Below are 21,324 nucleotides of genomic sequence, written 5' to 3'. Positions count from 1 at the left end.
TAGCATCAAGTTTGGGTAGGTGGAAGAAAGGAAACAGAAGAGCTGTTAGCTTAGCAGCAGAGTAAAGGAAGCTTTAATCTCAGGACTTGCAGGAAGGAGCTACATAAGTTTAACCTGCCTTACAGAGTTCCTGAGGCTCAATGACTGGAGGCACCAGGCACTAACAAGAGAAGATGCAAGATTAAACAACCAAGAAGCTTCAGTGACTGTATGTGCACCTTGTAGTTAGAGCACCAGGATTCTTTTCCCAAATGCGCAAAGTGACACCTACCTTACATAATCCCATCGAAAACGGGAGGATTATTTCCCAGAGAAATTGAACTATAGAGATTCCACAGGTGGGAATATAAAGCAAACGTGGTGGCAAGGGGAAATAAGCAGGCCCGGAGTAGGTACAACCCACTGAAGACTATGTGCTGAGATCCCTGCCGAGTTCTCAGAGAGCAGGCATGCAGGCTTAGCATTCCTCGAATATGAGAACTGAGAATCCTCATCTAAAACCTGGTCTTAGAGAAAGAAGCTACAGCCAAATGTCTATATAATTACAAAGCCTAGTTGTCTTCTCATGGCTCTGTCAACCAGTACTGACTCTTACCCAGTCATACCAAGCTTTTAATCAGCTTTCTAATGACCCATTCTTAAACAAAAGAATAGCCAACCATCACTAGTCATGGTAATATTGCTGTATCAAAATAAATGGTGAGTAAAACAGAAAAAAAACACAAGACACTAAGGCAGTGCAGGTAGAAAAACCCCAACCACCCATATTAAATATAAATATCCTCAGAAAAGCAGAGTAAAGAGTATTTTTGACATAAGAAAAGGATTCTATTTTTTAAATGTTTAAACATACAAAGGAACATTCAGAGTAATAATTTTTGAAAGAAAATAAAATGACAGCAAAATTAATTTTAAGAGTTGCTAAAATGTAGGAGAAAATGAATATTAGGAGAATAAAAGAGGAAGTTCAAAGAAAAACTCGGGGCTCTCAGGTGTGACAGTTTTCTCTGCCTCTCCAGAAGATGGGTGTGTCCTGCTCCCCACCCACTGTGCTGCAGAAGACCCCATTAGGGATTCCGGGATAGAGTAGGGAATGAGGAATAAAACTGAAAATCCTGAAGAAGGAAAAAAGTGTACTGGCAGAATAGAGAATGGTAAAATCCTGCCATTGGTCACCCTTCAGGCCTGGAAATGAACTCACCCAAATAATAGGTCTAGAAGGGGAATTGTATCACTTAGGAAATATGCACCCCTTTGACTAACCAACCATTTCAGATTAAAGCAGCATCATTTACCCAGGACTAAGTGCAGAAGACACTCAGGAACTAGGTATAGAGCAGGAGGGCGTGGGTAAGTGTTACTACATGGTGGCGCTTAGAATCAATGACATAAAACAAAATACGTGTAAATTGTTGAATGGAAAACTGCTCAGCTCGCTAGACCTTTACACAATCCACAAAAAAAAACAAACAAAAAAAGAACAAATGCAGGGAGCTAACAACTAACTTATGGCAGTGACTGAATGAGGGAGTTAGCCAAGAAATAACATGAGACCACTTCTCGGTACTGAAAGGGCTCATGGAAATCTTCAGGATAAAAGATCCTCTAAACTTCCAAAGAGAAAAAGAACAGTTTCGTGTAAAAGATACAAAATCAGAATGTTAGAAAATTTTCTTACGAACAAAGGGAGTTGTAAAACAGTGGAGCAAGGCCTTCAAATTTCTGAAGAAACATGATTTTACAGAGGATGCTACGGTCAGACTATCAATCAAGTGTAAGAGAAGAATACAGATATTTTTAGACACAAGTGCTCAAGATACTTACTTTCCAAAAATCCTGTCTTAGAATCTACTAAGGGGTTTCAAAAAGTCCCATCATCTTTCAAATTCATTTTTCCAGGAACTTTTTGAAGTCCCTTTTGATGGAATGCAGTGAGGCCCCAGATGGGAGCAATGTGCCACCTGCCTGAGGGAACAGTGAGAGCAGAGAGGAAGGAACTGAGAGAGAATCCATTTGGGAAATAAGTACTAGGTACAACATAGATCTGTCAGGAGGAAAAGTCAATAGCAGGTGCCCAGATAACTAAGCAAATAAAATGTAAATAGAAGAAAATACAATACTGTAAAGAAAAGAATCATGACTAGCTCAGGATAGGTAATTGTTTAGATATCCTTAGCAATGCAAACTCTGGCTTAACTCAGACAACCAACAATTAAGCCAATGGCCAAAAGCATTAAGATACTGGTTGCTACTGGGAAACAGAACAGAGGCAGGGCAGTAGGGGAAGAGAATGGGCAGACATAGGGGTTACTGTTTCTCAATAAACCCTGGAGCATTTTCCCCAACTATTTGCACCTATTAGAGCTGTGGTTCTCAACCTTCCAAATGCCAAGACCCTTATTACAGTTCCTCATCTGGTGGTGATCTCCCAACCATAACATTATTTTCGTTGCTACTTTATAACTATAATTTTGCTACTGTTATGAATTGTGAATATCCCATATGTAGGATGTATTTGCATTTTTACAATTGAACATAATTTAAGCATAGTGATTAATGACAAAAACAATATTTTATTATAAATTGTGAAATATTTATTTCTAATTACAATAAATGAAATTTTGTCTTGAAGCATGGTGTAGCATGGGTAACAGTCTTAATATATCAACAGTAAGCTACATTGCTACACTTTGCGACAGTATGCATAAAAAGCCAACGTTCAGTGGGAAGAGTGAGATAGCTTCTTTCTCACCAGATCAGCACATCTGCATGTGGGCGGACCAGCTTGGAGAAGGATAGAGGAGTGGTGTCTCGGTTCCTAAGACCATCGAATATATGTGTTTTCCGATGGTCTTAGGCAACCTCTTTTGACCCCCAATGGGATCACGACCCACATGTTGAGAACTGTTGTATTAGATGATGTTTTTAAAATTATTTTTAAATTTACAAAAGACAAATTTGCTAATCCAAAAAAAAAAACCCAACAAAGTTTTCATTGGTAGAGTAAGTACAAGGACACCTTTCAGGCCCTGTCTGCCATTCTTCACCCCTCTTTCCTGGGCTGAGATATGACGTCAACACCACCTGGGTAGATCTAGCACAAGCTCAAAACTACTTCTCATCTCTGATACTGCTATACCCGTGCACTGATCTGCATATTTAAGTCACCTTCTACAGCCAGTATCTTTCCGTGCTTCTGTAACATGAAAAAAATTCTTGTTGTTGTCAGGTACCATTGAGCCCATTCTGACTCACAGTGACCCTATGCATAACAGAACAAAACACTGTCTGGTCCATCCTTCACAATTGTTCTTATGTTCGTATGAAAAATTGCTATGAAAAAATCATAGGCATTAAAAAAAAAGACCAGTCTGACAACTCTAATTTGCAAGAATTACTGTCAATCAGCAGTAAAATCCTTAAATGTTAATAAGGCTATTTGCTGGAAGATTTTTAATTCCATATTTTTTCTCATTTTTCATGCCTGCAAAAATGTTCAACTTACCTTAATCATCCTAAGGTATATGTGCAAAGAGGCAGCCATAACCCCCACATCTCTGTCACAGAGTGCTTTCCGAAATTTAATATGGATATGCTGCACTTGATTGGGAGCAATTAGATGGAATTTGTGTAATGCCAGAACAGCTTTTCTTCGTATGATCTCCCTGAAGACAAAAAATGAAATGTCAACAACCCCGTCACCGGTATTTAGTTCCAAGATTATGGCCCAGATGAGTTCAAAGTAATGACTACAACCTTACAATTTATATATTGTTATATAATGTCACTATCATCTCTAAAAGGTCAGGTAACAAGAGGCTTGCCTATCCATGTTATGTGAAGGGTCTCCAAAAAATTCACGGACTTGAAAGACAGGAAATTTCCCCACAAGCTTACGGAAGTCTCCTTCAGTACAGGGGGATGGAAAAGGGAGCTGATGTCAAGGAGTTCAAGGAGGAAAAGAATGTTTTGAAATTGATTGTGGTAGCAATTACACAATACTGCTCGACATGACCGAACTACAGAATGATATATCTGTACTAGCTCCCAATAAAATGGCTTTGGAAAAAAAATAGTCTCAGAAACTCCCAAGGGTAATAGATGTCCTATAGAGTCAGAATGAGTCAGCACTGACTCAATAGTAATGTGTTTGAATTCCGAGTTACTCAATGGTCCACAGGTGTTCCATGGAGGCATACTGACTTGTGGTTTTCCTTTAGAATCAAATTTCATAAATGAGTAAAAAACATGATGCATTGCTAACAGCACAGAACTTTGAACTAGGAGTTATGAACACTAATTGCATCTCTCTAAATACAGGTGGAAATCTTGAATACGTGAAAAAAAGATTACTGAAGTCTCTTGTCTATGGGAGCAGGTGTAACAACCATATCTGACTTCTGAAATCAGAAAAAAGAGAACTAGTAACATGAGTCTCTTCAATGGTGAAGTCTCTACCATCCTCATTCCAGAGGAGCTGTTCTTTATACGAACGTCACTGGATGCTAACCAGTACTAGACAGTAGGTAAATGCTTGAAGAGGAGGAAGACTGCAAACTCTGAACAGGCTCAGGAATCCATAAGCCTGGGTCAAACGGCAGTACCTCACAAGACGCCAGCAGAACTGGATTCTGGCTCTGGTCTGGCTTGCTCAAACATGGCAGGGACTTTAAGGCAAGTCTGCGGCATCCTCTTTCTGACACCTGCTGGCTATCCACCTTCTGCCCCTATTCCGGAGCCCTTTATTCCTGAAGCATGAAGCTGGGAATGCCCCTAACTGCAGAAGCAGGGTTGCAAGAGTCTGAACTCCAAGGAAAAGAAAGGAGGCTAGGATGAAACTACCGTGAATGGGAGGCAGAAGAAAACCTCTCTAAAGGATTTCATACGGGGCCTATGTGTGGGCTACCACCACAAGACAATACTGGGGAGGAAAAGTTATTTACAAATCTGCTGCTGGCTATCATGATCTGAAACAAGCAAATATTCCTTTCCAAGTAACAGTCTCTATCCATCTTTTGTTCCAAACACAGACTAAACGTAAACAGATTATAAAAGTATGTCATTAGACTATAATACACAGTAAATACAATCACATTAGCTAAAGACTCACAGCCCAAAGTCTCCTAGCTCTAAGAGATGCACATGAATTAAAGAAACGTAGTATGAATAACAAAAATACTCTCTGTCAAGAATGTCTATATTATAGTCACAAAGGAAAAATGGAAAATGACTGCAAAGTGCTTCTAAGATTTAACAATTATGAGACTAAAGGGCTTTATCCAAAAAAAATAATTCCAAATCTGGTGAGAACATAAAGTAATATTCAAAGTGTGGTGAAAATGTAAGTCAAACTGGTAAGGGCAGAGTTAAGGAATCCTATAAGAAAAGATTAGCAAAACACTACAAGTTAATGTTCACTTGGATATATTCTGCTACAAACAGAAACTGAGCACTGTGGTTTTAAAGACTACAGGATCTTCCCAATACACCAACGCTTTGCACTCACGGTATCTGAACCATTTCCAAATGTTTCCCATCATCCCACGTTATCCTCAAGCAACTTTGTGAGCAGAATGAAGGAGCTTCCAGCAACCCCACCAAGTCAAGGGGAAAACAGGACCACTGCTCGTTAGTGGTAGAACTGGGAAGTAAGCCAGGGTTCCTGATACTGAGCCTCACTGTCTCTGTTTATCTTTAGGAAGGAGTCTAACACTGTCCCAAATTCACATAAAAATAAATCTGCATTACATCTGGCACTTAGTGAATACATCTACTCACTAAGCAACTATCTTGTTACCCAACATTTCGCAAATCTACTTAAAGCACCTGGAAGCCAGGTAAGGGGCTCCTTCCCTCCCACATCTCTCCCCATCTTGGATACAAATAAGAGTTTTGAATTAAAAACAAAAAAAAAGGGTGGGGGTGCTGTACTCCAGGCCTGCACACGTGAACCTTGCTGACTCTCAGTTGTGATCACAGGTTGGTGGCTTCAGACTGCATGTCTGGGAGAGTCAAGGTGAAAGTGGGAGAGGGGAACATGTAGGAGCCACTATGCCAGAGTCAGCCATTTGTGCATTTGGGGGCAGTGGGGCGCGTGGACTACAGTTGAGTGGGTGTTTCTGTAGAAAAACAAGGCTCCGTGTAGGTCGAGGTAGGGCAGTTCCCTCCTGGTCGCTCTGGGCGCAGTTTGAAAAGGCACCGCAACCCCAGGCTGTGCTGTCTGTCCAAACTACTCTGACTAGGAAGCTGCAGGGCAGGGAGAAGTCCTGAAGAGCGGCCTCTAAAGCAGTCCCTAGCGCCCCCGGAGCATGTGGTCACCAAAGTTCCCAAAACGGTCATTTCTGCACGCCTACCTGGTCTTGGCAACGCAGCCACATCAATGAATGAGGAGTAGGAGTAGTGTCTACTCTAACAGCGTCAGAGCATAACAAATATTCTGCTTTGAAATACATGGTACAGAAACTGATCCAAAAAGAACACACTTACTTAGAATGCTGCAGTTTATCTTCTATTAATGGAAGAACAGCTGGAATCATTTCTCGGGGAAAGAGCTGGCTGACGATTGTAAGTGCCATACAGACTTCCACCAAGTTGGTACTCTGCAAGTCCTGACAGAATGAGAGCAAAGACAGCTTTCCAGCTAACTGCTCAAACTAGGGTGGTAAGCTCAACTAAGTCCTGGTCCTATAGACTTCGTACAGTCCACTAACTTTGTTTGGATACTGTCCAAAATAGTTTCCTGACTACAGCCTTTAAAGCTTTTCTACACCAGTAATAAAACCATTTCAAACTCCTTCATCGGCAATAATATGAATGGAACTTTCAAAGGAAGTTACACCACATCATATATAATGAAATACAAGCATTCATATATGCTTATATATACAGTTTTTTAAATATATACATCATTTTACTGGGAGTGCTTACAGCTCTTATAACAATCCATACATCATTGTATCAAGCAGATTTGTACATATGTTGGCATCATTTTCAAAACATTTTCTATTTGAGCCCTTGATATCCACTCTTCTTTTTTCCCTCCCTCCTCCACCCTCCCAAGCCCTTGATAAATTATAAATTATTATTATTCTCATATCTTGCACTCTGCTGTCTCCCTTCACCCACGTTTCTGTTGCTCATTCCTCTTTGGGGAGGGGGTAGTGTTATACACTGATCATCGCGATCAGGTCTCCCTTTCTCCTCCTTCTCCCCTACCCTCAAAGATACTGCTACTCCTTCCTGAAGGGTTTATCTGTCCTGGAGTCCGTGTGCTGAGAGCTCTATCTGTGCCAGTGTCCATGCTCTGGTCTAGCTGAATTCGTAAGGTAGAGCTGGGGTCATGATAGTGGGGGGGAGGAAGCATAAAGAACTAGAGGAATGTTGCATGTTTCATCGGTGCTATACTGCGCCCTGGCTGTTCATTCCTTTGTGACCCTTCTGTGAGGGAATGGCCACTATGACCCCCATCATTTGCATCAGTGTATTTGTTTGTTTGGGGTCTTCTGATACCAGATACTTGATCTCGTCAACTCCTTCTGATTACACAGGCTGGTGTGCTTCTTCCATGTGGGCTTTGTTGCTTCCCTGCTAGATGGCCGCTTGTTTACCTTCAAGCCTTTGAGATTCCAGACACTTTATCCTCTAATAGCGGGGCACCATCAGCTTTTTTTACATTTGCTTAGGCACCCGTTTGACTCCAGTGATAGTGTTGGGAAGGTGAGTATCACAGAATGCCAGGTTATTAGAACAAAGTGTTCTTGTGCTGAGGGAGGACTTGAATAGAAACCCAATGCCCGTCTGCTATCTGGACATTTAACATATAAACATATGTATACAGACCTACCATATATACTCGAATATAAGCCGACCCCGAGTATAAGCTGAGGTATCTAATTATTACCTGGGAAATCAGAAAAACTGATTGACTCTAGTATAAGCCTAGGGTGGGACATGCAGGATATGAATTAACACAGAGACCAGAGGGGAGAGCCGGAGTGCAGCCACAGACACATCCTCACCAGGTCAGCTGCCAGTGTAAGTGAATCACTACAGGTGCTTCTGCGAATTGGAGCCGTCCACGTCATAGGACGGCTCTGATTGGTTAGATGTGAGTAAACACACATGCAAAGCCCTGCAGTGTCAACGGGGCTTTGAATGAACAGCGGAAGAATGGCAATCACCCGTGAGATGTTACATCTCGCTGGGGTACCACTGACCCGAGTATAAGCTGAACCCGTTTTTCAGCACATTTTTTGTGCTGAAAAACTTGGCTTATACATGAGTATATACGGTATATCCCTATCGTTACAAATAATATATTTACATATACACATGCCTATATTTATCCTCAATAAATATCTTTGTATCATAGTTCTTCCCTCTGTTTCCTTTTACCTTCCTCCTGTCCCACTATCAAGTTCGACCTTCATTTGGCTCTCAGTAATTCCTCTTGACTACATTGCCCTTGATCAGACCCCACCAGACATTCTACACTCTCCTTTGGCACCTCCCCTTCCCCCATGTCCCCAGAACCATCAGCCCATTGTTTTCACCTCAGGATTATTTATGCTGCTTATCTTATATAGGAAAACATGGAGGGGGGGCCTATAAAAACTTCCAGGCCTGTCTGTTGACCCTTATGAATGTTTTCTGATCAAGTCTGATGAGGTATGCACAGAGTTTATAAGTAAGTATAACAGAATCTGAAAACAGGTTCTCCAATGTTTGGGGAAACTTAAGCTCATAAATGTATGATCTTGAAAACTCCTTCAAATATTATCCTGTAGTATTTTATACACTCTACTACATACACTATACTACATACACTATACTTTATACACTACACTATATTCACATATTATCCACAGACTGTCACTTGATCATAACTCATGAAAGTTAAAGCACTCAATTACACTTCATTATCAACTTTTATTTGAAAATTTAGCAGAAAATATTGTTGAGTATGGACTAAATTTGGTTTTTATTATCTGTACATTTCCACTGCTCACCTATTTTCTCTTTTGTTAAAGGGTCTTAAAGTGTACAGTCTTCCGTTGTCCTATTTACAACTCCATTTCATTACACAGAGTCTAGAGAAAAGACAGCAGCCTGCTAGAAAGTGCGACAGGCTGCAACCAGAGCTTCATTCGATGAAGCCTTAATAAACAAGAACAGCAGCTGCTTACAGGCACAGACACTGATCTAAGGGCTCGTTCTAACCCCACTTTCTTCCAAATTAATTGTCTAGCTCAATATAATTGTGAAGAAATGTCTGGGCCTACAGGAGTGAATGAAACTTCACAGGAACCCCCCACAAAATGCAATACCTTTATAACTGTATTCACAAGGAGAAGCAACAGTTCGTGATTTTCGTGTAGAAATAGAGAAACAGCCAAATAACCTATAGAAGTTAATGATAAAGGTTTCATTAGTACAAAAAATACACCTGTTCACAAGAAGCTACACAGATGACAAAATAGAACCGTTCTTAAGCAACAAAGAAATCAAGTACATATAAATATTTTTAAAATGATGAGATAAGAGATGTAAAACATTTCGCTAACTTAGATGGTCTGCATCCTGAAGTCTTTCAAAATCAGGGCTTACACAAAAGACCAGCAAGGTAACTTAAGGGTCAGCTGATGTTACCAAGGGCCGTACAGCTCAGGAAGGAGGGAGTGCGGCTGTGCACGTAGGAGCATGCAATTCATGTCCCACAACTGCACGTGCTGAGACCACCAAGGGGTCCAGCTTCTGCTGTGTGCACAGGGGGCCTCAAAAAGGCTGTGGGAAACTGCCATTAAAAGATAATGCACACAGGGAATCCAGGGCGGATGATCCCTTCAGGACCAGGGGTGTGAGGGGCGATACTGGGAGGGTACAGGGTGAGTGGGGTGTAAAGGGGAAACCAATTCCAAGGATCTACATGTGACCTCCTCCCTGGGGGACGGACAACAGAAAAGGGAGTGAAGGGAGACGCCGGACAGGGCAAGATATGACAAAACAATAATTTATAAATTATCAAGGGTGCATGAGAGAGGGAGAGCGGGGAGGGAGGGAAAAAAAGAGGACCTGATGCAAAGGGCTTAAGTGGAGAGCAAATGCTTTGAAAATGATTAGGGCAAAGAATGTACAGATGTGCTTTATATAATTGATGTATGTATGGATTGTGATAAGAGTTGTATGAGTCCCTAATAAAATGTTAAAAAAAGAAAAAAAATGAGGGAGGTGCTGTCAGCCATGCAAACAGAAGAGCTTGAAAAATGTTTCCAAGAATGGAATTGCATATTTGGAAAATGTATTAAGTGTAATGGAGAGTATTTTGATGGTGAAAGGTTGTTTTGTACAAAAATTTAAATACATAGTTAAAAAAAAGATAATGGAATTTCCCATAAAAAATGAACTTTCTGACAATCTAATATCTACAAATGTCTTCCTAGTTGGCAATAAAATGTAAGACTTCTCAAGTACCTGAATTTATTTCTTTCCGCTAATATGTATTTTTAAACAGTTTTCATTGGCATATAATTCATATATCCTATAATAGTTTAAATATATTTGAAAACTGCGCAATCAAGTACATGGATTTCAATAAAAATTACTTTTAGGCCTTAAATTCTACAAGGTCTTAAAACATATGAAGTAATGCATGTATCATCGTGATTTACTGAGACATTATGTGCAACAGTAAAGCCAACAAACAACCCACATATCTATCCATGAATGGGATCAGTCTGAGAAAAAAAGCCACCCTAATGCACCCAACCAGCAGATTATGCAAATCCATATGTAAAACAATGAGCTGTCACAACCGGGTGTATGACAGTCTATACAGTAAAATCTATGCCAGCTAGAACCTATGTACGGCAGAAGCCTGGTAGCGAAAGAAAACAATATTCCTCACCAAAACAAGTGAGAGGATGTGCTAAGACTGCACCTTGTCAAAGACGGGGTTTGTAAGGCAGTGTCATCCAGGTCTGGCTTTCACAGGTTGCACTGTAGTGTGTTCTTCAAAGTGCAAACTGTATACGGTAATGTAATATGCTACTTTTTACATAAGGGTCTATAAGTGTGTGTGCACACTGGCTTGTTTCTTTGAATACAACTTATTAAAAAGTCATACTTAAGGCTAAGTACGTAGGGGACAACTAAACAGACATAATAAATATGAAAGTGAGACTTCTCTGAATATACCTTTTTATAAATTCTTAACTTTAGAACATGTAAAAATTTACATCAAAAACAAATTAAATTGAAAAATTTTAATTATATGTTGTCTCATAAGCAGAATACAGTCAACAGTTGTACAAAAAAAAACCACCACCACTCAATCAGTTCATGGTTACTGACTGTAAAGTTTTCAAAAGCTTGATTTTAGGGATCCAGGCAAGGTTAGGTTTGCTTTGTTTACTTTGAAATGAGTTTGGGAGCTCAGGCATTAAGAAGACATCACCATAAGGCAGGGGTGGGGAACACCTGGCCCTCAGGCTGTAGAGGACTGGGAAATCATCGATCCCAGCCAATGACGCAGGCTTCATCAAACAGAAGTAGCTCCAGCCATCACACTAGAGGAGAGAGATTTAACCAGCATGGCCTGGAATGATGGTATAAATCTTCAAATGGTTCCTGTGCTATACGGTAACAGATGATAGGAGTCGCCTCAAGTATCCACAGAGCCAGAAAGCATTCTCCTTGGAGTACAAAATACAACTTCTCTACCTATAGACAAGATGGTGCAAGACAAAGTGGGGCTTGTCTCCATGGCAGCCAAACAAGGAGCGAGCAGAGACTCTCTGAGTGGAACACAGTCCGCAGTCTCAGAATCGCTATCAAGGCACCCTTCACCCCAGCACAGGTCAATGGATTTAGTGGAAGAATGTGGGTCCCTAACAGCACGACCCTTCTCAACTTCTAGTTTTCAATAAGGAGCATGTGGTACTCCTTCCACAATGCTTCCTTCTGGGAATTCTGACGCAACACTGAACATATTACTAGAGCTAAGTCCTTGGGAGGACTTTCCCTAACAGTCACAAAGGCTATTGAAATCAAAGACAAAACTTTTTAACTTTTAATCCTCAAAACTAACTTTCATGAAATTAAGAAAAAAATATTTTAAATTGTTCCACTTGATTTCGGTTTTATTATATTTAGAAATATTTCTGGCTTTTAATCTGAAGAGGTTATACAGACTTTTTAATCAGCTATATAAAAGTAATTTACAGGCAATATAACTTATCCATTTCAAGTAAACAACTCAACGAGTTTTCACAAATGTATAGAGATATAGAACAACCATCCCAAGATCAGATAATTTTTAATCATCTCTATAATGCTAAAATATTGTGAATTAGGAAAACTGATTTCTTTGATAGGCTTTGAATCTTTGAAGTGTTTTAAAGCTTTGGAAATTACAATTACAATTGTTTTGAAACAATTTTTATACCTACTTTCACTCATTTTATACACTCATTAGGACTCTAAGGACATTAAAATACAAACGTCTCATACACATACGTACCCACTCTTTTTTCTAAGAGGTTTCCTTGTTGTGCTAACTTGATTGCATGTATATAGCCAAAGGATGCATCATATCCAAGCATCTCACAATATGCTAGTCTCACCATGCATTCCTTCATCATTTTCTAAAAAGCAAAACATGTAGTAATTGTATAAATAAAGAGAATGTTTTGTTTAGCCATCACTTAGTAGTACAATCTTGTCTTACTTCAATCCTGCCAGTGAAGATTGTATTATAAAATCATTACACAATTCCAGAGTGTGTATACTGTATGCCAGTTTCTCTTGAACTTAACTATCAACAGTATTAATTTTAGAAAATTATTTCACTGGAAGTTTAATATTTTATTGGTGGCAACACTATAATTCAGATATTAAAAAAAAAACACTGCCATGGAATCAAATTGATGCAGACTCAGAGTGACCCTAGGACAGGGTAGAACTGCACCTGTGGGTTTTATAAGACTGTAACTCTTTATGGGAAGTAGAAAGCCTCAACTTTCTCCCAAGGAGTGGCTGGAGTTTTCGAACCAATGACCCTGTGTTTAGCAACCCAACAGTTAACCACTATGTCACCAGGGCTCATAGAATTTAACTATAGCTACTGATAATTCTATCTGCCCCTACTGTTAAATTTAGTTATTGTGCTCTGGGGCACATGGACAAAATTTCATCGATTGGTGCTTTCTCTTGGCTTCAAAAATGTGACATCGAAAATTAAAACATCCATAAATTCACAGAAGTTGATCATTTCTGCAAAAGATACTTTCTATCACATAAAAAAATCAAATTGCACCTATACTTCCTTCAGAGTTATACTATGTATAATAAGCATTAATTTCCTTTATAGGCTTAAAAAAAACTATCACAACTATTATCCTCTAAGGGGCATGATGGTTCAGTAAAGATTTAAATATTTTAAAGAAAGGGTAACACATAAAGGATGCCTGGTGGTACTGTCAGGTAAGCACTAGGTTGCTAACTACAAGGTTGGCAGTTCAAATCCACCAGCAACTCTGAGGGAAATACGATGAGGCTGTCTGCTCCCATAAAGATCTACAGCCTTGGAAACCCTACAGAGGGTCACTATGAATTGGAATCAACTCTGGCAGGGAGGGACACATGGAAGGGCTTCATGAAGTTCATGGAAATATTCTATTATCTTTTAATTCCATATTCCAGGAACATTTTGAAAGTCCATCATACATACAAAGAGTTTTTAAAATAACCCATAAGATTTGTGGGAATAAGATTTAATAAAGGTCACTTAATTAATTAACACACAAAGACTACTAATTAAGAAAATGCGAAAACAAAAACTACTAGAAGTCCTGGTTCTATATCAATTAGCAGTAAGAGTGCTAATTCAGCCAAATGATCAGATTTCAACCCCGGTGCACTAACACACTGGGAGTCCCGGCACTCGGAATAAGACCCCTTCTAAAGTGTACCTTTAAGTCAAATTAGTGTATAAGCTGGAACAGGTGCATGGTCTTATTTATCTTTATATAAGTGTGAAAAAGCAGCCCTAGTGGAGTAGTGGTTACACACTGGGCTGCTAATTACAAGGTCAGTAGTTCGAAACCCGCAGCTGCTCCCAGGAGAACGATGGGGCACTGTACTTCCACAAGGAGTTACCATCTCAGAAGCTTGGGGGAAATTCTACCCTGTCCTGTACGCTCACTAGAAGTCGGCATCAACCCAACGGCAGTGAATTAAATGTACAAAAAGGACGCAGGTCTTTCCAATTATTTAAAAGTCTAACAATCCTTCAGTGCTTCAATTAGGCAAGTCCTGTGTCTGGTACGACAAGGCTGACGTGAATGTCTGACTCACTACTACCAAAAGTGACCTTACTCTGATAGAAATGGCTTTGAGGCAAGAGCCACCAGAGGGCGGGGCGGGGTGGTCAGATATGCAAACTTACCAGGGTTGTAGTAGGGGCAGACACGGTCACTTTCAAACTGCTCAGTTCCTGCTGGATTAATTTCTCCTCTTCCTGAAAAAGAAAATGTATTTAAACATTTGAATAATTATCATTTTAAGCTGTAACTAATTTTAAAGGGAGAAGTCATTAAAAAGAGACATTATACTAAAACAGAGTATATCAATTGTTTACCATTTGCTGAAAGGCATCATCTCCCCAGCCTCCGGCTCACCCTGCAGAGCACAGAGTGACTCCCCTCAAAGACTGTCAAGAGATTTCAGGTGGAAACAAGAGTTGAGGAAACTAATTTTGTGGTGTGATGAAAACTTATAATATGCCCTTCTACTCAAGTCTCAGTAAGGTGCACCTAATAACTGGGGGGGGGGGGGACTATGCAAACAGGGCATATGTAACCCTGAGAGGGGATTGGTGAATTTTCATTACCATCCCCCTGGCCATCTCTGAAGCAGCGGGAGAAGAGAGAAGCCCAGAGGACCTTGGAAAAGTGCATTGAAAATCTCTGTAGGAAGTGGCGAAGGCCACAGAGACCAGATGCTCCACAAGCTGGGTGGCCTAGAGACTCAGAGGCACAACACTACTGAGACTAGGGAGCACCTTCTCCTCCTCATCTGGCCCCAGACCATGGAACTTGGGGATGGAGTGACAGGTGGGCTCCTTCCAGGGCCCGAGGAGGCAAAGGCCAAGGGACTATGTGGCTGAGAGGCTGGGAACTGCAGAAGGCTTGGTTGCTGGCTGAGGAGGCCAATGACTGTATCCTTACTGTCTCAGGATTCTGACTCGAAGCAACCTATTATCGCCTACACTCGAGTATAAGTTGACCCGAATATCAGCCGAGATACCCAATTTTACCACAAAACTACATTAAAAATGTGCTGGAAAACCTCAGCTTATACACAAGTACATATGGTAATTTCCCTAAAAAAAAAAACAAACACCACCTTAACTGTGAGTTTTGTGTGGTCAATGCAATAAATTATCAAAACCGGCACGGATAGAGTGGCCTGGGAGGAAGAGCTGATGACAGAATTGGTAAAAAGACGGACCTTGGAGGTCTATGGAACCCCTGTCTTATGGCCATGAGAGCCAGAGGAGGTCCGCTATGGCCCTCTAGGGTGATCTATTGCGAATTCTGCATCTACTGGCCCGTCCCTCGCTCCCCATAACACACAGAGTAATAAACACTCCAAAGTGGTCACTTTACCCTCCACATTTTACTTCACCTGCTAGCACTTGAAATAGACTATAAAAACCAAACCAAACCACTGCCGCTAAGTCCATACTGACTCACGGTGACCCGATAGGACAGGGCAGAACTACCCCTGGGAGTGTCCAAGGCTGTTAACTCTTCATGGAGAACAAAGTCTCGTCTTTCTCCTAAGGGACGGCTGGTACTTTCAAACCGCTGACACTGCAGTTTGCAGCCCAGCGCATCACCCACCAGGGCTCCTGGCTATTATAAAGCTATCTGTAAATCACACTGAATGAGCAGGTGTTCTTAGGTGGAGGATCATAAACTCTTAGGGAAATGATGTCACATTTGGATACTCTATATACAGCTTCAAAATGCCAGCTAAAACTTTTTTTTTTAATTCAGCACCTCAGAAAAGTTACCAGTGAGTAAAACACAAAGGACAAAAATTACACACACACACGCAATGATTCTGGAGTGAAGCAAACCCTCTCCAGTAAAAGAGCACCTTATTTTAGTTTTAAAGAACATATTAAACTCTCAGGACACTCTGCTTCTCTTCTCTCGTGGCACTTCTAGTGCATTCTAGTCCTATGTACACTTAAGCCCAGGGTAGGTGACAAATGCTTTAGAAGAGAATTTGCTTTACATCGCTTCCCTCTTTGTGTATCATACAGCCTTGTTCCATAAAAATTTGCTGCACATGTTTAGTGCCGGGGTCTGAAAAGGCCTGACAATTGGAGTTTACATGCCTAGAGCAACAGGAGAGACAGGACTAGGAGCAGGAGATGGAATGTGTGGCTAACTGTCCACTTCCCTAACACCCAGAACTATATGATGTCTATCATTACTGAACATTTTGATCAAAGACTCTCTTTTTAAAATCCTGATCAAAGGGGAAACAGAATTCCAAACTCTCATGGGTTTTCTGGAGCCACGGGGGCTAGGTGAAACGTTCAACTACTGTTTCCAGATCATCTACAATGTAGACCACAAAACATTCCTTGAAACCACAGCTTAGCTAAAAGTAGTAAGGTAAGTCTGCCTTGATTAATACGCTCTCCTAAGAACTACCTATGAGGAATCAAGCTGACAACAGCAATGTGGAAGGTTAGACGGAAACCTTCAGGGCCAAGTCTCTGGTAGTGGAGGAGGAAAAACTCCGAAAAGCAGGCAGAGCACTGCACAACTTGGAGAATATATTCAATGACACTGCGTTGTACACGTAGACACTTCAACTGCTGTATGCTTGCCCAGGCATATTCTAAAAAGCAATCTATTTTACATTTGTTAATGGATTTTTTTAATATATGAAACAAATAATGCCATAAAGTGATAAGACCGGAGCTTTGGATCAATATCTTACACAGTCCATGTAACTTTACAACTATTCCTCACTTACTGATTATCTCATTTTCTGACACACTGTGCATTGAAAACAATAGTAAAAACTCTACTATCCAACTACTGACGACATGTGCTTGGCTGTAGTGAACACTGAGGCGTGAGGTGAGAGTGACGTCACTGTGCTGGTTAGGATTAGGTGTCCACGTGGTTGAGCCAGGATGCTTAGTGATTTGGCAATCATGTAATGATGTGATTTGGCAGTTAGGCAACTAAGTCATCGTACTCCCTCCTGTGACCTGATGTGGTCATCCTTCATTTTCCCACAACCCTGATTTTCACATAACAATCAGCTCTTTGGAACTAACCATACAGGTAAGTGAGGAATGAATTATACTGGTCTCTATGAGTCAGGACGGAAGAGACCCAAAGAAACTAGTGCACAGAACAATAGTCTACATGAACGACAGCATCACCTACTTAATCCAAGACCAGAACAACTAGAAGGTGCCCAGGTACCAACTGTCTGATCAGCAACACAATACACGGATCTGGGGAGAATGGAAGCAGAAGGCGGAACAGGAGGAAAATCCTTACAAAGCTGGACTCGCTGGACTCACTGAAACCAGAGGACTCTCCAAGACTATAGCCGTGAGGTGCTCCTGAAATCTTGAACCAAAACTATTCTGTGAGGTGAGCTTTTGGCTAAATTAACAGATTGGCTCGTGAAATAAGCAGTATCATCCGTGCGTCCAATGCTCCTTTAAAAACCCGTCTCGTGTCCAAGGGACCAAAGAGTCAACATTTGTTCAAAAACAAATATGAGAAGGCAACCAGACAGGAAGACCGGAGTACTGAAACCAACCACCCAGAAGAGGAATAACGAGAAACTTGACCCACTGTGAAAAATGTACCCAATGTCCCTGAACAAACTATGTAGAAATTGTTAGATAGGAACCTAATTTGCTTAGTAATTTTTTTTTACCAAAAACACAAATATTTTTATTTGGAAAAAAAGAAATCTTTCCCAACCCACTGTCATGGAGTCAATACGACTCTTGGAGACACTGGAAGGGGTTTCCAAGGCTCTAAGTCTTCCCAGGAGCAGATAGCCTCATCTGTTTCCCACGGAGCGGTCATCGGGCCTCCTTTAAAATGCCTACAGCAATTTAATAACTATCCATTACAACTAAGACTGTGGGAGGTAGTAACTTACTTGGCAAATGGTACCTTTTGGGAAGAGTTACCCTTTTTTCTGTCCAACTTGTTGGTCTAAGTGAACCAGGGGTTCTCAAACTGAGGGCATTTATCCGGCCCACCGGGTGTTTCTGCCCCGTTTTGTTTTTCACTTCAAAATAAGATATGTGCAGTATGCATAGGAATTTGTTCATAGTTTTTTTTTTAAAAAAAACTATAGTCCGGCCCTCCAATGGGTCTGAGAGACAGTGAACTGGCCCCTGTTTAAAAAGTTTGAGGGCCCTTGGAAGCCATTGGTTCCCAAACTTATACGGCCTGCTGACCCTTTTACAGAAAAATAAATTCATCAGCCGCCCCCGCCAACTCGGCAGTTAAAAACTTTTGTAGTATAGCCCATAATGTAGGATACAAACACCCCCATACACACCACACATACACCCCGGGATCGTTCCAGACACCCCCCCAGGGAGCGGCACCCCCCGTTTTGTGCAACACTGTCTAACCTAAGACCCTAAAAGCCCCCCAACAGTGTGCAGCTACAAGTCCAGGCGGCAGGATCTGTACGGGCGTCTGACCTCCGGGAGCTGAAGGGAACAGGGGCGAGCGCAACGGAGTCGGGGGACCTTGTAGGTGAACGCCCGGCGCCGTCGCACTGGGCACTGTCACCGCCTGCACCTCACCTACCGCTTTGCGCCTAAACGCTGACGAGGTGCGGAGGGCTGACGGCAGCAGCGCCAAGTACGGAAACGGAAGCCCTTCGTGCCTGGTCAGTCCCGGTAAATACGCCCCCACTGCACCCCGAGAGAGGGTCGTCCCCGAAGGGCCCCCCCGGGTCCCGCTGTCCGGTCGAGGGGAGCCGCGCCCCGGCACCCCTGACCTCTCGGCCCGGCTGGCACCTACGTGCTTGGAGGTGAGCAGGGTGATGCCACGGACCAGGCTACCCAGGCGCGAGGAGAAGGACGCCTTGGCGGCCGCGGGCCCGCCACCCAGCTGGTTCTGCAGAAAGAGCCCGGGCAGCGCCGTCAAGGTCTTCTCCACTATGTCGCTCATCGCCGCCTTCGCCTTCGCCTTCGCCTTCGCGCTCACCGCCCGGCCTCGCGGAGCCGCCCGGCCTCATGCCCGGCCGCAGCTGCCGCCGTCGCCGACCCGGCTTCCGTAGGCACTTCCGGTTTGTTTGAAGGCGAAAACTTTATTGGCGTCGTGGGTGAACAAAACCATGTTCCCGAGCAACCGCCAGGGGGCGCCAGAGTCCGCGAAGAAAACCCCGCTGGTAGGAGGGTCGGGTCAGACACTTGGGGTTTCCAACGCAGCCTAGGTGGCACCTCGGAATTAGTTGTGGAAGCTCTCGGGGTGCGTCCCTTTTACAATCCCTACCCCGTCCTCCCCTGTCCCCACCGCACCCCCCGGAGTCTCTCCTATTAGCTGCCATGCTGCCGGAGATAAACCCCTATTACTGGATTCCCTCTTTAGGGACGTCCGCGCTCATTCAATCTTCACTGTCTGCGACCCCCTGGGGTTTGCCAGCCTGTGTGCAAAAAGGAGGAAGGACCTATGAGAGGGAAGGGAGCCTGAGATCCAGAGCCCACCACCCACTGGGCGGTCTACCTGCAGCCCTGCCAGTTCTAAGAAGACTTCGGGAAATACTTTTTGGTCTTAGGCTCACAGATTATCTCCAAGTCCTCCAGCTACCATGCCTCCAGAAAGTCTAGGTCCTGTGGAAATGTGAAAATCTGTTCTGCGTTTCCCCTCCTCTGATCAGGAATCTTCTAGAGAATCTTTGATGAAAATCATCACAAGTGGTTTTGTTTGTTTGTTTAACAAAAAGACAGCAAGGGAGAAGAGTAGTCAACACATACAGAAGAGAGGAAGACCCTGAAAGATGAAGGCACAGATTGGAGTAATGAGGCCACCAGCACCAGAAAGCAGAAGAGGCCAGGAGAGGATTCTTGGGTCCATGCAAAGCCACAAGTCATGTCATGTGATCCTGACCCCTAGTAACCCCTATGGGTAGAACTGCCCTTGGGGCTTGTTTTCCAGACTGTAGCTCTTTAAGGAATGGAAGGTCTCGTGTTTCTCCCACAGAGGGCTGGTGGTTCAAATGCTGACCTTGTGGTTAGCAGTCTAGCCCTTAGCCCAGGACACCACCAGGGCTCCGAAGGAGAGTGGGTCTCTGAGACCATATCTGTTTACAGGAGTAAAAAGCCCAGTCTTTCTCCCATGGATTTGCTGGTGTTTTCAACCTGCTGACCATGCGGATCACCACCCAAAGCATAACCACTACATCACCTGGGCTCCTTCCCAAGATGTTCAGCCCTACCAGTCTTCTGAGTTTAGCCCAGCGGAGCTGCTGTTGCACCACTAGGCGCAATAACTGTGAGAGAGCAAATACCCTTTTTTTTAAGACACCAAGTTGGTAATAATTTATTAATGACAACCACAGGAAATATGATACACAAATTCTGGGACAACAGATTGATGCAGAATCAGACCAGATAAGCCAGTTTTTATATTAAGCCTGACATTTTGATGATTTGCAAAATTCTGAAACCACACCACTGTCTTGCACTGATTGTTTCTTTGTTTGGTTTGGATAGATAGCTGATTTTCACTTACAAATAAGTATAAATAGGGTGATATTCAACAGTCTTATTGTTATTTGTCAGTAAATTCATTAATTTCTTCTTTAAATAATCTAGAAACCACCCATAGACATAACTCACATAAACAAAAGCTCTTTGGAGCAAATGAAGGGGGAGGAAGAGAGATTGGAGCACATTCTGGCCCACCAAGCCTTAAGGACAATATCCCTGCTCAGAGAAGCCAGTGCACAGAGAGGACCATAGGGCTGTCCCCACTATAACTCGACATCCCTCACTGATCCATGACCATACAGGGAACAACACTGGAGACACAGTGTAGGAATTACGCCCAATCGGACCCTACCACACCCGAGGCAAAAGGCTAAGGGCTTGCAACAGAGCAGCAAAGGAAGCAGAGCAAGGAAGTCCCCAGGGAATACCAAAAATAGACTTCGGGGCCAGGGCATGGCACCCTTTCAGACTAGACCAGAAAACACTCCTAAAGGTCAACAAACAGACCTTGAACTATTTACAGATTTTTCTTCGGTTTT

The 21,324-nt window shown here is 42.4% G+C and overlaps 1 protein-coding gene across 2 annotated transcripts in view; it reads right to left on the bottom strand.

Moving 5' to 3' along the window:
• The window catches only part of AP4E1 (adaptor related protein complex 4 subunit epsilon 1), a 67,342-nt gene extending 47,993 nt beyond the window's left edge, over positions 1-19,349 (bottom strand). For both annotated transcript variants that reach the window (XM_075532137.1, XM_075532138.1), the window contains exons 1-6: positions 19,095-19,349; positions 14,444-14,515; positions 12,518-12,641; positions 9,327-9,400; positions 6,487-6,608; positions 3,506-3,665 (exon numbers count right to left, since the gene is read on the bottom strand). In XM_075532137.1, the coding sequence (XP_075388252.1) occupies positions 3,506-3,665; positions 6,487-6,608; positions 9,327-9,400; positions 12,518-12,641; positions 14,444-14,515; positions 19,095-19,244 (702 nt within the window). In that variant the 5' untranslated portion in view covers positions 19,245-19,349. The remainder of the gene's footprint in view (positions 1-3,505; positions 3,666-6,486; positions 6,609-9,326; positions 9,401-12,517; positions 12,642-14,443; positions 14,516-19,094) is intronic.
• Positions 19,350-21,324: the final 1,975 nt, after the last annotated feature.

This window comes from Tenrec ecaudatus, chromosome 14 (assembly GCF_050624435.1).
Source record: "Tenrec ecaudatus isolate mTenEca1 chromosome 14, mTenEca1.hap1, whole genome shotgun sequence".
Taxonomy (NCBI): Eukaryota; Metazoa; Chordata; class Mammalia; order Afrosoricida; family Tenrecidae; genus Tenrec; species Tenrec ecaudatus.
Note: the sequence above shows the minus strand (reverse complement) of the source record. Positions and strands in the feature narration are given on the sequence as shown.